This window comes from Eschscholzia californica, unplaced genomic scaffold (assembly GCF_041429995.1).
Source record: "Eschscholzia californica isolate CP2 unplaced genomic scaffold, dmEscCali1.0.p SCAF_5, whole genome shotgun sequence".
Classification (NCBI taxonomy): Eukaryota; Viridiplantae; Streptophyta; class Magnoliopsida; order Ranunculales; family Papaveraceae; genus Eschscholzia; species Eschscholzia californica.
Genome location: NW_028238472.1, coordinates 47,155,512 through 47,171,387, shown reverse-complemented (window position 1 = coordinate 47,171,387; position 15,876 = coordinate 47,155,512). Strand labels below are relative to the sequence as shown.

The following is a 15,876-nucleotide window of genomic DNA, read 5'->3' as shown; positions in this document are numbered from 1 at the left end:
ATATAGAGAGAGAAAGGAAGGACGAGTGGGAAAAATAACAGTAGTGGTCGGAGAAGTCAAAAGAGGAGGAAGATCTCATTATTTAAGAAGGATGTAGACAAAGGCAATCCGTCTGATGATCCTTGTCAGCATGAAGAGGCGAAGTGGTGGTGAGAATTTGGGAGAAACAAATTATTTTTCCTCCAAGGGGGGTGCCTAGAAACGGCATATTCAATCAGGTGCCTTTATCAGCCTCAAAATTAAGAAATGGATGAATTAGTGAAAAAGTCATAATCAAAATGAGATCCTTTACAAATGAAGAAGAAGAAGAACAAGCAAAAATTGAGAATTTCACCCGGTTTAGCGCCATGACTCGACTCTCTCAGTAAGAGAAGGTTCCCATCATGGGAACAATATCTAGTTTGGAATCCTCCAAACATCTCCAAACCAGATTGGTGTTCCTTTACAGAGTATATGTAGAGAGAGGAAGGACGAGCGGGAAAAATAACAGTGGTGGTCGGAGAAGTCAAAAGAGGAGGAAGATCTAATTATTTAAAAAGGTTGTAGACAATGGTAATCCGTCTGACGATCCTCATCTATGCGAAGAGGCGAAGTGGTGGTGAGAATTTGAGAGAAAACAAATTTTTTTTTTTCTCGAAAGGGACTGCCTAAAAACGGCATATTCAGGTGCCTTTAGTGACAAAGTCATTATAAAAAATCAGATCCTTAACAAATGAACAAGAAGAAGAACAAGAACAAGCAAAATTTGAGAATCACCCGATTTAGCGCCATGACTAGACTCTCTCAGTAAGAGTCAACCAAAACAAAACCCATCTCTCTCTCTCTCTAAGCTCAATTTTTAGAGAGAGAAACAAGAACAATTCAGGGTTTCAGGAATGTCTGGCTCTGCAACACCTCGATTAGCTCATGAATCATGGGACTGTATGCTTCCTGGTCCATCAAGTCGTAACAATGGCGGATCTTCCGATTGTAGTTCAAGCGGTCTCCTCGCTTACGGTGCTGGAAGCAGTATCGCCATTGTTGAAACTCGATCCATGCAACTCGTCACCGTTCTCCCTATGCCTCCTCCTTCAACTACTCCATTAACTCTAGCTCCTTTCGTTTCTTCTGTCCGTTGGACTCCTCAACCTCTCCGTCGTGATCTACTCACTCATGAACCTTCTAATTCTCATCTTCTTCTCGCTGTTGGTGATCGTCAAGGTCGAATTGCTCTTTGGGATTTCCGTCTTCATCAAATCCTTCTCTGGTTAGATTTCGATTCTCATACTTCATCTTCATCTGATAAATCTAAATTAGGTATTCAGGATCTCTGTTGGATCCGTGCTCGACCTGATTGTTGGATACTTGCTTCAATTAATGGTCCTTCTCTTCTATCTCTTTGGAATATTTCAACTGGTAGATGTATATGGAAATACGATTCTTCGCCTGAATTTCTCTCTTGTATTCGTCGTGATCCGTTCGATTTCAGGCATTTTTGTGTTTTAGGGCTTAAAGGTTTTTTACTATCTGTGAAAGTTCTTGGTGATGGAGAAGATGATATTATGATTAAAGAACATAGAATTCCAACTCACAATAGTGATTTTACTGAATTACATAGACTTGAAAAAGAAGCAGCTCCTTCTTCTTCTTCTCCTGCATTATCTGTTTTTCCACATTATTTCGTGAGGTTTTGTTTTTCGCCTATATGGAGACACATTATATTTGTGACATTTCCTAAGGAATTTATTGTGTTTGATTTGAATTATAAAACTTCACTTTTCTCTTCTGGGTTGCCTCGTGGAAGTAGTAAGTTTATGGATATGGCACCGGATCCTGATAATGATTTGGTGTATTGTGCTCATCTTGATGGGAAGCTTAGTACCTGGAGAAAGAAACGGTGAGTTCTACTGAACCTGAATTGTTACTGTTCTTCATGTCTTCCTGTTTCATTTCAAAATCGATTTGGGTAGTTAAACTTTTTGGGTGTACCCTTGAATTATAGTTTGCAACTACATATCCGTCGTAAGAAGAAATTTACTCTCTAGTAATTTTACTACTGCAACTTGAATTCAAATCCTGGCTCCGCTCCTGCATTTACCTCTTCTTCCATATTCCGTCAGTTGTAATTATACTCCTCATCCAACACAGACCTTCATCTAGTAATTCACAGTTTCAGGCACCAAAATACCAATGCTTACCCACACCCTTGACTTACTATTACTTTAATTTATCGTCGTAGTTGTTTTTAAGCAATTATATCAGTTATTTGTGTTGTTTTTCCATTTTTTTTAGTTTGAGTTGTACATGATAATGTTCAATAAGTTGGGACATATCTTGAAAGCTACTTGAAGCATTGCATTGTGCTCGATTTATTGAAATATATTTAGCGGCTTATTATTGCAGGGAAGAGCAAGTTTATGTGATGTGTAAGGTAGACGAAATATTGCCCTCAATTGGCACATCTGTCCCTTCTCCTGCTGTTCTTTCTGTTGTAATATGCCAGTCAGAATCTACTCTCCGGAGTCTTGGGAAGCTTTCTTCTGATGTACCCCATGCCTCATTTTCTGCGGTTGATTCTGACAGTCCTTCAGTTTCCTCTAGTCAATCACTTCTTGTTTCTAACACATATTTGATCTCCATTACTGATGATGGAAAAATATGGAATTGGCATCTTGAAGTTGAAAGGAGTATAGATGTTCAAAGCTCAGACATAGTTACTGATGGCAATGGTTTGGCGATTCGTGAGAAAAATTCAAATTCGGCAGATTCTTTCAATTGTGAAACTCTGTCTGCTGCAGTTGAGGATTCAGAGTCAGCCAATAGCATTTCTGGTCGCCCTTTAAACTCAAAATTTAAGAATGAAGATTTGCTTATCAAGGTTGGTGAACTAACTTATTTTATTTCTGTTATGGTGTTCCTTTTGTAGTGGAGTAAAGAAATTGACATGAGTGTCATGACGAATTCGGAACCTAAGGATGTCTTTATTAGATAAACACTTGTTCTTTGCGTAATTGTTCTACAACCTAATATCAGGATGGTTTCTATGCAATTATAGTTGAACATGCATGGTTCTGTTTCACAGATTTGAAGGAGGTTTTACGTTCGATTTTTTTTAAAATTTCATTTAGCCTCCAGACAGTTTTCTTTGACGATGCAAGCCGTAGCACTGAGTGTTGCCTCAAGGCGCAATTTCGCTCTAGAAAATCTAAGTAGCATAGTACATACAAAAAGAAAGTCAACACTACATATGTTAAGAGTGGCTTACATTTAGCAACATAAGCAAGTCATGTAGCAAATCAATTAGTGAAAGTCATATAAATTACACTAAAAATCTAAATTGTAAAGAAAGGCAAAATTTCTTTTGTATTACAAAATGGTAAGACTTCAATGCAATAACTATATTTTTCTACAACCGGAACATTGTTCACATGTGGCGTACACCTCAACCCGCTTGAGAGCGCATGTTCTTGGCATACGGCTCACAGTATGTGTGCCTCTTTCTTGGTTGAAGAGGCGTATGTTTCAAGGCTTTGGCACGCCATTTAGTCTTGGGGTTTATGCCTCAATCGCTTTTGAAAACATTTGCTTGTGTTCAGTTAGCAATCTTAAGTCAGAACGTAAGTGTTAATATGAATCCTACTTATTTTGCGCTGTTATAGGAGATCCGGCTTTAGCTTCAACCCGCTCAAGTTACCCAACTTATTATAGATTCATGTTAATCTTTGATTAAAAATCTTAAGAAGTGGGAGTCTGGGTTCTTTATGTTTATAATTATATTTAGAAAGGCCAATTTGTGAATTTTTTTCTAATTTTTATAGTTTTGAAGAATATTTGAAGCAATAAATGTGGGTGCAAATGTGAGAAGATAGTTAGTATTCCTTTCCACCAATTCCATGAAAACTATAGCCTGGGGGCAGCAAGGAATTACATTCCACAGAAATATACATATATAGTTAGTAAACCAAACATTTCATTGCTTGAAGTTAAGGAATGCACAGTTCCACAGAAAATAAAATTTCAATCAAACAAGTGAAACTAACTTATTTCTCTAAAATTCACCCATTTCCTTGGGGAAGGTCAAAAGCATGGTATGAAGTATCAGCATCAATGCGTTTTATCTCTGGTTTTAGATCATAAGTTTTAATACTGGTGGCAATAATAAGTCTATTTATAACAATGTTATATTCCTGGTGATAACGTGCCGCTAATGATCATCATTTTACATGGCTCTCCGAATTTCTCAGTCTCTCATGGTGATGATATAATCTTCAGTGTGAAGGATTTCTTCATAGAAGTTGTCTTTTTAGAAATAAAACCATGTTTTTGGCATCCCAGACTCTTTCCTTCTAGCTTGCGGCTTCTACTTCTGATCTCATTTCCTTTTATTTCTTGCTGATGCAGATTAGCTTGGTTGGTCAGGTTCATCTTCTTTCTTCAACAATTACAGTGCTAGCAGTACCATCCCCGTCTCTAACAGCTACATTGGCACGTGAGTATTGCTTCTGTCACTCTTTTGACATTATATTGTAACACTTTGTTTTTCAGTTTCCGGTTGTCATTTACGAATGATATAAAAGCCTCATTAGTTGAAATTGAGTTTATTTTACATGCAGGTGGGGGCAACAGTCCTGCTGCAGCAGTTCCACTGGTTGCTTTAGGAACTCAAAGTGGGTCAGTTGATGTCATTGATGTCTCCGCCAATGCTGTAGCAGCAAGCTTCTCTATTCATAGTAGTTTTATTAGGGGATTAAGGTGGCTTGGAAATTCTCGTCTGGTTTCATTTTCATATGTTCAGGTATAGTTCGTTAATTCGTTTTATGGTGACTAGCCAATCACTGCTTAGTTTTTGTCAAAATTGACTTACCAAATTCAATGATGATTAGTTGTTTAGTAAACTTTATGTTCTTTTATGTTGGCGCACATGTTGATATTGTATCGGTATATGATGAATCAGGTGAATGAGAAAACTGGTGGCTACACTAATAGACTTGTTGTGACTTGTCTTAGAAGTGGTCTTAATCGACCATTTCGTGTCCTACAAAAGCCTGAACGTGCTCCAATAAGGGCTTTAAGGGCTTCTTCATCTGGAAGGTTGAGTATGAAACCAATGTCTACTTCCCTATTTGCTAAATCCTTTAACTAGTTTCTTAGAACAAAAACAAGTGGTTTTGCTACCTATATTTCCCTTTCGGAAGTTTTTTTGCCTAATGAGTAATATATCGTTTAGTTTGAAATATTCATTCTTTGTGATACTTATTACTTTTCTTTAGTTACATTGACACCACGCATACCTGCAATTTTGCCACTTTGACTTCATTAGTATCCTAGTTTCTGTAGTTTAAAACCTGAAACTTCTGAGTTTTGTCTTACCATCAAACTAGACTTCTTAGGCTTCTCAAACAATTTTTTTTTATAACCTAACAAAGGAAACACCAAAAAAAGTTGTATGCAACTCGGATATGGTTCTTGAAGTATATAGAGGGGGGTTTTCAGTAACAGACAGAATATGACAATAGGAGTTAGGACTAGTGACAACGACTTGACAACGTTAGGTAAGAAATGATAGGAAAGCTGTGAAAGTTAAATATTTTAGTGGAGCATGGTGTATAAGTTAAAAACTAAATTATTCTGAAAGAGCTGTTACATTATAAGACATTTCTTAATTGTTTCTTGGACACATATACTCAATCATGTTGTGAGTCTCTTTGTAGAAGATATAGAATTAGACGATGGCATGTTGAGCATTGGCTGTTACTTGTGTTACCAAAACAGGCAGCCATTTGTCAGTGTCCGACATTGGTATAATGTAGTAGACACAACTAAGTTCTCCCAATTTTGTTTCATTTTGCAGTGTTCCTTACTCTACTTTATATGGAAATTATGGTTCTCATTTGTTGTTTCTTTCCTGTGGGTTTATATATTATGCTTAATGTTTGGTACTTATGTTCACATAGTGGTTGCCTCTGATACATCTCAAATTTGTTTGCAGGTATCTTCTTATTTTGTTTCGTGATGCTCCGGTGGAGGTCTGGGCTATGACAAAGAATCCCATTATGGTATGTCAACTGATCCCCCTATTCTTTAGCTTAAGAAAGGTAGAAAATGAAATTTCTAATGAAGGGTCGTTAAAGAAGTTTTTTTTTTTGAATACTTCGAATTAATGATGGGGGGAAAAGAATACAACAAGGGAACAAAAAGAAAAGGAAAAAAAGGAGAAGCTGGGATGGTTATAACGCTGCATGTTGTTAATAATACCATCCCAGCTCGATACAATGTCAAGATAAGACAAATTAATAGCCCAGCCGATGTTCCTACTCCAATGGAAGAGCAGCCCAAGGATGTCTTCCACTTCGAGATTAAGAGCAGCAGAGGAGTCCTATAGATACCCTCATTTCTAGCCTTCCAAACTGACCAGCAGATAGCGAACGGAATTAGATTCCATAGGTCTCTCTTAACTTTCTTGATTGGGACTGAGTTCCATTGCTCTATGGTCTCCTTGACTGAATTTGGAAAACACCATTGGTACCCTAGGCTGCTTGTGAAGAAATTCCACAGCTTACTAGCCTCCTTACAGTGAATCAGAAGATGCACTATCGATTCCCCACTGTTGTGACATCTGGCGCACCAGTTGGTCAAAAACATCCCACGCTTTTGAAGATTATCCATAGTTGGAACCTATCTAAATATTGCACCTAAAGATTTTGTAATGTCTGGATAAGATTATATGAACTTTTAATGTCTTCATCTAGATATTGATGATTTTTTATTTCTCCCTGTAGCTTAGATCATTAGCTCTTCCATTCATTGTGTTGGAGTGGACTCTTCCAACGGCTCCAAAACCCGTTCAGAATGGGCCTTCTAAACAATCACCATTGTCCTCCACAGGGCATGCAGTGGTGGCACCTAATGTGACTCCTACTACAAATTCAGTGGATCCCAGTAAGTTTATTTTACCAAGACATTCTTCATATGAGTAGGCTTCCTTTGAGGCACTTGTTTAGAATTGGTCCATGTACAGAAGCCCTATTGGAAGTTGACTCTAGAAGTACTTCTCCTTTCAGAGGCCACAAGCTCAGAAGGATCCACAGATGACATTTCGGAGAGTTTTGCATTTGCACTAGTCAATGGTGCACTTGGGGTATTTGAGGTTCATGGCCGAAGAATTCGAGACTTCAGGTTTTATGTTTATCTTATCAATCATAATGACAAGAATTTGAGCTTTGGTACTTACATTCAGACTACATATCATCAGCATATGGAGCAATATATTTAATTTTATATTTATGTATTTATTTATTTTCGTATAAGCTTATTGTAACGTCAAGGTTGTTGTACATGAACTTTAATTGAAGGGTGAAGCGTCTATTGAAACCAAGGAATGAAATTTCGGTTTCGGTGGAAATTTCGGTCGGTCCAAAAGTGGAAACGTTTCGAAGAAATGTTTCGGTCAGTGTGGAAATGTTACAAATCTACAGAAATGATAGAAATATGATGCAATTATGTATAACAAGATTATTAAACCATAATGAAGCATAAAAATGATTTTTAACATTATCTATTAGTTAGAGGGAGTATTAACAATTACACTTCCGGGGGTAAATCCAATAATTTATTGGCTATAACACCCAAAAGATAACATTCTTATTGTTAATAGTTAACAAACAATGTTAGTTTGAGAAGGTATCGTCAATTACACAGTTATATCAGGGGTGTTACTAAGATAAAATCAATTTAGGCAGTTAATTAAAGCGTAAATCATTCAAATAGATTGAAAAATAATTAAAAACGTAATGTAAAAATCAAGAGAGATCTAAGAGAAATAAAGATGAAAAAGACGAAGGAAGGGGATATGTTTCTAGTATTAGTTTCTCCGGTCTTTTTGCTAGATTTCTACCATGTCGGTCGAAATTTCCCTCATGTCGGTGGAAATTTCGATATTTCCAACAATTTCGGTGGAAATTTCGATCATGTCGGTGGAAACTATGCAGGAAATAGTTGCAAGTGTTATTTCGTGCACCTAATCTCATTTTAGGAAACGTTTCGCGAAATTTCGGGAAGTTTCATTCCTTGATTGAAACTATACCTTTTTGTTGTTTTGTAATTCTTCTTTATTCACATGAATTACCCTCATATGGTGTAAAACTTTATAAATTCATTAATTTTGCTTTCCTTTTCAGAGCTAATAATATGATTTATGTTAATCTCATGAAAAATTGGTCCAACTCTTGTTCCCAGACCCAAATGGCCGTCTTCTTCATTTGTTCCCTCAGATGGACTAGTTACTGCAATGGCGTATCGTCTTCCCCATGTGGTATGTATCACGTGTTCTGCATGTTTCTTGTTGATTTTTGGCAATTGATATCATGTAATATGCTTGGTAATATGACAAAAATCCCGTTTCTTTCAGGTAATGGGAGACAGATCAGGAAATATACGTTGGTGGGATGTAACTACTGGGTTTTCTTCCTCCTTCAACACACACAGAGAAGGAATCAGGAGAATAAAATTCTCACCTGTTGTTGCTGGAGATCGTAGTCGTGGGCGTATAGCTGTTCTATTTTATGATAATACATTTTCCATATATGACCTTGTAAGCCCACTTTAACCTCTTTTCCTTTCACGGAACTCTTTTTCAGATCCTCTGATGTCATAGCATATGTAATTGATACACTGTTTTGATGATCAAGCCTCTGCTTGAGTTTTTAACTGGACACTTTAACCTTCTTAAGATATTTAGATGCGACATTTCTGATTCTGGCAATATTTTTGTTCCCTCTAGTAGTCTAGTGTATTCAGGAAGGAAATTATACTGTTTGTTTGAACCGCATAATGCTGTTACAGGATCACGTGGAACTTGACAGTTGTCTACTGCATACCTTATATGTGGTATTGTGCTTTGACGTGGTTTAGTAACTTGTAGAACCCCAATTCTCTCATGCTTTGCTTTTGCTTGATTTGATGTGAACCAAGGATGAAATTGGAAGAATCCATGTTATATGAATCATGAGCAGTTCCATTTTTCATATGCATCTTCTACACTCCCAAAGTTTATATCTTTCTTGAATTCCTTAGCCGTTCCATACGTATTAGGGCTTGACTTAAGGTTAAACAACGGTCACTACAAAACTCTCTTACGTTAGCCAATACCATTTCAACTGATATATAGTCACGATTCAATTGCAAAGGAATTAATAAATATTTCCTTGCGGCACAATCAAGGTTCTTTAGTGTCAACTAAAGAAAGTTCTTTTTTTTTTTTTCCTTTTTACTTGCAGGATTCACAAGATCCATTAGCCAATTCCCTATTACAGCCTCAATTTCCTGGAACCCTTGTCTTGGAACTGGATTGGTTGCCCCTGCGAACAGATAAAAATGAGCCACTTGTGTTATGCATAGCTGGTGCTGATAGTAGTCTTCGTCTAATTGAGATCAACATGTATGTCATTATTCCTTTCCCTTAAATTTTAAATTGTTTTTTTATTTATTGTTTTATATGTTTATCATTTTTATGCACATGTTAGAAACATATCAAGTATTTTAAAAGGTAAGAAGATTAGGTTATTTTTATATTATATTGTCTTATACCCAGGAGTTCATGGTTACTTTTTGGTGAACAAAAAAGACAAGATAAAGAACCTACTCACCTAGATGGCGACCTTCACATCTTTCAACACATCAAAGAGGATTAATTGAGGTGTATGAAAGAAAACTAGACTTAGGACCTTCCATTTGGCTTTTATATAACATGGATACTTCTTTGTAGTGTAGTATGATTTCCGTGTCATCAAATATGGGTACTCATTTTAAGCATGTTATGCCGTGTGCAATACTATACAGTATGACTACTCCCTTATAGCATTTTGTCGTGTCTGATTCTCGAAAACCGGACACTCATGTCGGATCTCGAAAATTGCAAGTCCCTTCAATTGTGTAATGTGAGATTTGTCTTCTGTGTTTTTTGCACGTAGTCATGATAGGATCGTAATATATTGATCTAGGTTAAACGTAACGATGCTTGATAAAAGATTCATGATCGTTACTTCTTATTGGAAATGTGGGACCTAATAACTAAGATGGAAATATATTTGTGCTGTCCTAACTCTGTTTTGGCTATTTTTCACTCACAGTATCTGATACCTCATTGAAGTGTCAGATGCCGATACCAATACAGTTGTCCATGTTACATAGGTTTGGTTTTAAGAAGTACGAGTATGCATCTAAAGTGGCAAAATTTGTATCTCGCGGTAGAGGTAGAGCACACACTTTTCTACACTCCCCATTAACTGCCACCACTTGGAATTATCCCAAAAGTTATTTGTTTTTAGGGCTACAGAGGAATCTTGAACTCTCGGGTCTCATGTGGGACAAATATGTCTTCTATTTGTCGTAAAAATATTATTAAAATTAAGAATCAGTCTACTGAAGAGGACAACTAGCAAAGAGAATATATATGACAGCAAAAGAGGTATTTAGGTCGTGATAAATGTCAGACAAATCACTAATAATTTCTTCTTTTTATGCAGTAATGAGAAAAGATCCGGTCCACTATCCTACCCTAGAGCAATTAAAGAGAGATTTCGACCGCTGCCTCTATGCTCTCCTATTTTGCTACCTACACCCCATGCTCTAGTAAACTTCTTTCCTTTTGTCTGTTTCATACATTTCATCTCGTCTTCTTAAACATTGGATTCATTCGCCCCTTGCTAAATGTTGCTTCATATGCATTGTGCCGAGAAAGTAAGGCCTTGTTTGTTCTCTACCTTTCATTGCTTCATTCTGATATAAAACACATATACTTGCACATAACATTACAAAATTGCATTGAAGTCTCTAATGCTAATTCTCAATGTCTGTTAAAGATGGTGATACAAACTTGGAGAATTGGATTACATGCATTAGAGAAATCGTGTCTAACTTGTAGGCTTTATTTAAATTTTATGTTTTATAATAAAGTAGAAAAAGACACACCACAAACACTTGGTCCCGATGAGGTCTAAGTGTCTTATAGTTTAGTTGTTCATTGTTTTGTGACCTTTTTCACCACAGGCACTGCGAATGGTCTTGCAATTAGGTGTAAAGCCATCTTGGTTTGATACAACTACGAAAGACGGGAGCCCATATGTAATTCCTGGGGCTGGTTCATCCGGCAGAGATCTTCGGAGTTACATGATTGATTCACTTCTTCCACCTGTTGGTGACTCTGTTGTGCCAGAGTTACTACTAAAAGTTTTGGAACCATATAGAAGAGAAGGTTGTTCTAACATGATTTCGACAAGCTTATTATGCTTATCTTAATTATAAAGACCTTTGAAGCCAGTTTGTCTAATATTTGAAGCATCCTGTGTTTCTGAAGGTTGCATACTTGATGATGAGAGGGCAAGACTATATGCTACTGTGGTAAATAAAGGTGCAGCAATGAGGTTTGCATTTGCTGCTGCAATCTTTGGTGAATCATCAGAAGCACTATTTTGGCTACAGTTACCTCGTGCTCTTTCCCATTTGATAAATAAATCTACTCATAAGTCTCTTCAGAAATACTCTTCAGCAGATCTTGACGATACCTCTGCACTTAGTAGGATATCTTCGAAAGGGAAATCATTATCCGGAAGGGTTAAGCGGGATAATATGGTTAGTCTCTAGCTTTGTCTTTATTTCATTTTCACTTTTAGTTTTTGAGGCACAAACTATATCAAGGATTTGTTTATACCGTACGTCTACTCTCTAATGCACAAGGACTGTGATGAATGTTCATGTAGCTCCATCGTGCCACAACACATTTATAAGAATCAACTTATTCTTTTGGCAGAGTTATGGTCGACTGAAGCTGATGGCATTTGAGCAAGAAGAATTATGGGAAAGTGCTAATGAACGTATTCCTTGGCATGAAAAATTGGAGGGAGAAGAGGCCATCCAGAATCGTGTACATGAGTAAGTCTGCTATACTAAGAGTTTCTTATTTGGTTTTTTGCTTGCACAGCTTTGTAGAAGGAACTCAATATGATGCACTAGATAAAGTACATTTTTTGCATGCACTCAATTTGTAACAGACATCCACTGACCTTAAAAAAACAGACATCAACTAGAGAAGCATATATGTGATTACACGTAGAAGTTCATAAAAAAGTGAAAACATGGAGATAATTTTTCGAAGTTATACGTTAGTCTTGCGTATTTAACAGGGATATAAGCATGTATGATTTCCAAGAAGATACAAGTTCATAATTTCGGTGATGTGCGTGCAGTCTAATTTCTGATAAGCTTCTCTTCTATTCAAACAGAAAACGTAGGGTAAAAAGAAAAAAAGTAAATGGACTAAAAAGTTAAAACTTCTGCATTTACTATGGTTCTGCCAGTTGTGATGAGTCTGATGATCATTGGATTAGAAAAGAAAGAAAATCCAGCAGCTTTGGTAGGTCGACATTGAGATTCGGTGGCAATTTTGGTAGGCATGGAAATAGAAATATTGGTAGGCATGGAAATAGAAATATTTCTGTCATTTCGACCGAAATATTTCGAAATTGATTTCCTTGACAAGGCATTGTTAAGAGAAAGTTAATTAAATTTCGGTTTTGATGAAAATTTCAGTAGGCATAGAAATGGTTTCGAAATTTAATTCCTTGTTATCTTCAGATTAAAAGTTAAAACAAATACTTTTGTGATTATCAGGCTCATTTCAGTTGGGAACTTAGAAGCTGCAGTTAGTGTATTGCTCTCTACCACTCCAGAAAGTACTTATTTCTACGCCAATGCATTGCGTGCAGTTGCGCTTTCCTCTGCTGTGTCCAAGTCTCTACATGAACTTGCTGTAAAGGTAAGCACTAGTTTTTTGAAGCTAAAAATTTCCAAATTCTTCAGATCAGTGTATACTTCTACTTGATCTTTATAACTTTGATTGTCACGGTGATCTAGGTTGTTGCAGCTAATATGGTTCAGACTGACAAGTCATTATCTGGAACACATCTTCTCTGTGCTGTTGGAAGGTACCAGGAAGCTTGTTCTCAGGTTAGGCTCTCAAGCAAAATTCATATCGACAACTTCTATACATAAGGCTGTAAAGGGGGCGGTGAGGGGGGAGTGATCCATCTACAACCTACACTATATACATACATGATACATTATATATGAAATTATTCAATAATATCAATTACGTATGACTTATTAGTCTCTCAGTGTTTGTGTGTGTGTGTGTGTGTGTGTGTGTACACATGATATACTTATTTTGAATAATGTAACAAAGGTTAGTCCTAAAGTTAAAAAGAATACTAAGTAAATTAAAAGATCTAATAACTAATAGAAAAACATATGTCAACGACCCTATACAACTAGCCATATCCGACATGTCAGTGTGAGATACCATTACCTCCAGATGTTGTGTTCTTTCAGATAATGTGTAAGGTTTGTATTATGTTATAGTAGATGGCAGCTACTTTATGTCACTCATGTTACATATCTTTGTCCTACCCATACCAGATATCTCAATTTGAGCAAGGGGTTATTTGTGATCCTTTCATGATATTGGTTGCAGTAGTGATCTATCAACTTCTTTGACGTTTATCTGTGCTGCAGCTACAAGATGCTGGATGTTGGACGGATGCAGCTACTTTAGCCGCCTCACATTTGGAGGGAACTGATTATGCAAGGTTCATATCTGCTCTCTGAATTGTATCTTTCTTTCCTAGACTGATGCAACTAGTATACCATTGACATAAGACGCCCCGTAATCATTTAACATGTTAACAAACTGGACTTCAAGACTAGGGTTCATAGAGAATTGGACTGCCCAATTGCTGTTAATGATTATTGATGACTAGTCTTTTATATACTTAAACTGGTAAGATGCTTGGTTCAAGTATAAGATCATTACTGATGGAAAAAAAATCATGTTCGAGCTCAACCTTTATGATATTCGTTGAAACTACACAGGGTATTGCTGCGATGGGCAGGGCACGTTCTTCATACAGAACACAACATCTGGAGGTAATTACCGTATTCTTGTGTCCATTTTTTTGCACCGCATTCTGGGTTACTGTTTGTTTTTTGTTGAAATTCATATCTCGGAGTTAGATTTCAGAGTGTTTTTTTGTTTTTTTGTGTTTGATTCGGGGTGATATTGTTGAAATTCTCAAGTCACTAACTATAAAAATGTACAGGGCTTTGATATTGTATGTTGCTGCTGGTGCCTTACAAGAGGCATTGGCAGCTCTTCGAGAATGGCAACAGGCAGACACAGCTGCAATGTTCTTACTTGCCTGCCATGAAATTAACGAGAAAATATCATCAAACTCTGACATTGACGAATCAACCAAGAAGCCATTGTCTGCTGGAGAAAAGCAATCATTCATCTTGCCTCGCTTGAGTCCCGACCATGAAGACGTAACTGCTGTAAGTGAATATTTTGCACAATACCAGAGAAAATTAGTACATCTCTGCATGGATTCACAACCCCTTTTCGAGTAAATGGAGAAGGTTATAATTTTTTTAACTCATGAAATACCGGCTTTGTGAAATTAATGTGTAAGAAGAGTTTTTAAGCTGTCGGTCGAATTTGAGGAATTCGGTAAACAGTAAACCTATAAATTTGTTTGTTTTATACTAGCCGACTGGGGGAGTCAGGTTCTTTTTTGCTCCTTTTGGTATAGAAATCATTTTTGTTAGGGTTTACCTTGTAAATGATATTTCCAGATCGTTCAAGTCTTGACTCTTGTTATATAAATTCTGAATGTTTTAATTAAAGTTTTGTGGTTTTAAGTGCGCTCACTGGTTCTACCTGACACACACCCACATTCCCCTTGTCTTGGTCAATTTTCACTTGACTAAATCATGGGTTATTTCCACTCGCCTCTCGACCTGCTGATTACTCCATCAGCGGACTATTACGTTATTTAGTTCTCCCATTCTCTCTAAAACCTCTTCCAACTAGAATTTAGAGAAAGAGATGGTTGCCGAATTTAGTGTCGGAGGTCAGAAAACTTTAGTTGTGGGGCATGTTTTAGTGACAATAGCCAGTAAGTAAAAAAGTCGTGTCAAAAAAATATACACACCACTTATTACCAACCCATTGGAAAATCAGGATATTTTAGTCGCACATTACTTGTATTCACAACATAAAAAATGTCAGTCTGCTGACGACGAAGAGATATAGGGAGATGCAAAGTGAGAAAGAGGGTAATTTTCGATTTATCTGCAACCTGCGGCGAAAAAGCTCTCTACAAACGGGTCTTCTTCCCCTCCGACACCCCCCCTCCCCCTCCCTCTCTCTCTCTAAATATGAAGATCCCTGATCTTAATCTCACAACTTTCCCTCCATCTCTCTCGATTTCACTTTTTTTCTCTTTTAATTAATGTCGATATCGATGACTTTCTACTCTAGTACTCTTTTCTTTTCTTTCGGACCTAATAAGAATTGGACCGGACTTTGATCAAACCAAAGATGAATACCCCATTGGATAAAACATTTGGAAGATGTGTTCCCAAGTGAGACAAGGGTTGGTTATGGTGACATAATAAGTCTGTGGTTAGTTATGTATCCATGGCTTGTTTTGAAAGCGAAGTATGAACTTACTTCATATATGGGTAGCAAAGGAGTTCACATTTGGGGATGTGGGGGCACGTGCCCTCAAATGCCCCAATGTGGATCGCCATTGCCGATTACGCCATCTCTCATAAATCTCTCCAACAACCTCATTTTTGCCTGCGAGAGTATTAACCAACCATCAGACAGACGAAGATCTGAGCAAGGCCATGAGAACTTCACTCCGTTCCAGTAATACAGGATAAAAGTATCCTATAATACAATGCAAAAGTGATACAGATTACAGCATACAGCATAAAGTTATATTGCAGAAGAAATGCGTGACAAGGTCTTAAAGGAAATGACAAAAGCGAGTTGGAAGCCCA

At 37.0% G+C, this 15,876-nt stretch overlaps 1 protein-coding gene across 2 annotated transcripts; it reads left to right on the top strand.

Moving 5' to 3' along the window:
• The first annotated feature begins 280 nt into the window (after nucleotides 1-280).
• Nucleotides 281-14,727, top strand: LOC147539875 (Transducin family protein / WD-40 repeat family protein). 2 transcript variants are annotated; one of them, XM_086641391.1, is made up of 21 exons: nucleotides 281-364; nucleotides 788-1,876; nucleotides 2,383-2,857; nucleotides 4,381-4,468; nucleotides 4,593-4,774; nucleotides 4,934-5,070; nucleotides 5,969-6,035; nucleotides 6,759-6,918; nucleotides 7,041-7,155; nucleotides 8,215-8,290; nucleotides 8,387-8,569; nucleotides 9,255-9,415; nucleotides 10,503-10,608; nucleotides 11,026-11,230; nucleotides 11,333-11,607; nucleotides 11,786-11,907; nucleotides 12,646-12,790; nucleotides 12,889-12,981; nucleotides 13,546-13,619; nucleotides 13,903-13,956; nucleotides 14,130-14,727. In XM_086641391.1, exons 2-21 carry the CDS (start codon nucleotides 876-878, stop codon nucleotides 14,434-14,436), a joined length of 4,026 nt encoding a protein of 1,341 aa, XP_086497517.1. In that variant the 5' UTR covers nucleotides 281-364; nucleotides 788-875; the 3' UTR covers nucleotides 14,437-14,727. The 2 variants fall into 2 exon arrangements, with proteins under 2 accessions (XP_086497517.1, XP_086497516.1); XM_086641390.1 differs by lacking the exon at nucleotides 281-364 and having other exon boundaries at nucleotides 424-1,876.
• Nucleotides 14,728-15,876: the final 1,149 nt, after the last annotated feature.

Coding starts and splice junctions, on each gene's coding strand:
- LOC147539875 (XM_086641391.1), top strand. CDS start 876: ATGTCTGGCTCTGCAACACCTCGATTAGCTCATGAATCATGGGACTGT. Junction 6,036..6,758: donor TGACAAAGAATCCCATTATG/GTATGTCAACTG, acceptor TTCTCCCTGTAG/CTTAGATCATTAGCTCTTCC. Junction 12,982..13,545: donor ACCAGGAAGCTTGTTCTCAG/GTTAGGCTCTCA, acceptor TCTGTGCTGCAG/CTACAAGATGCTGGATGTTG.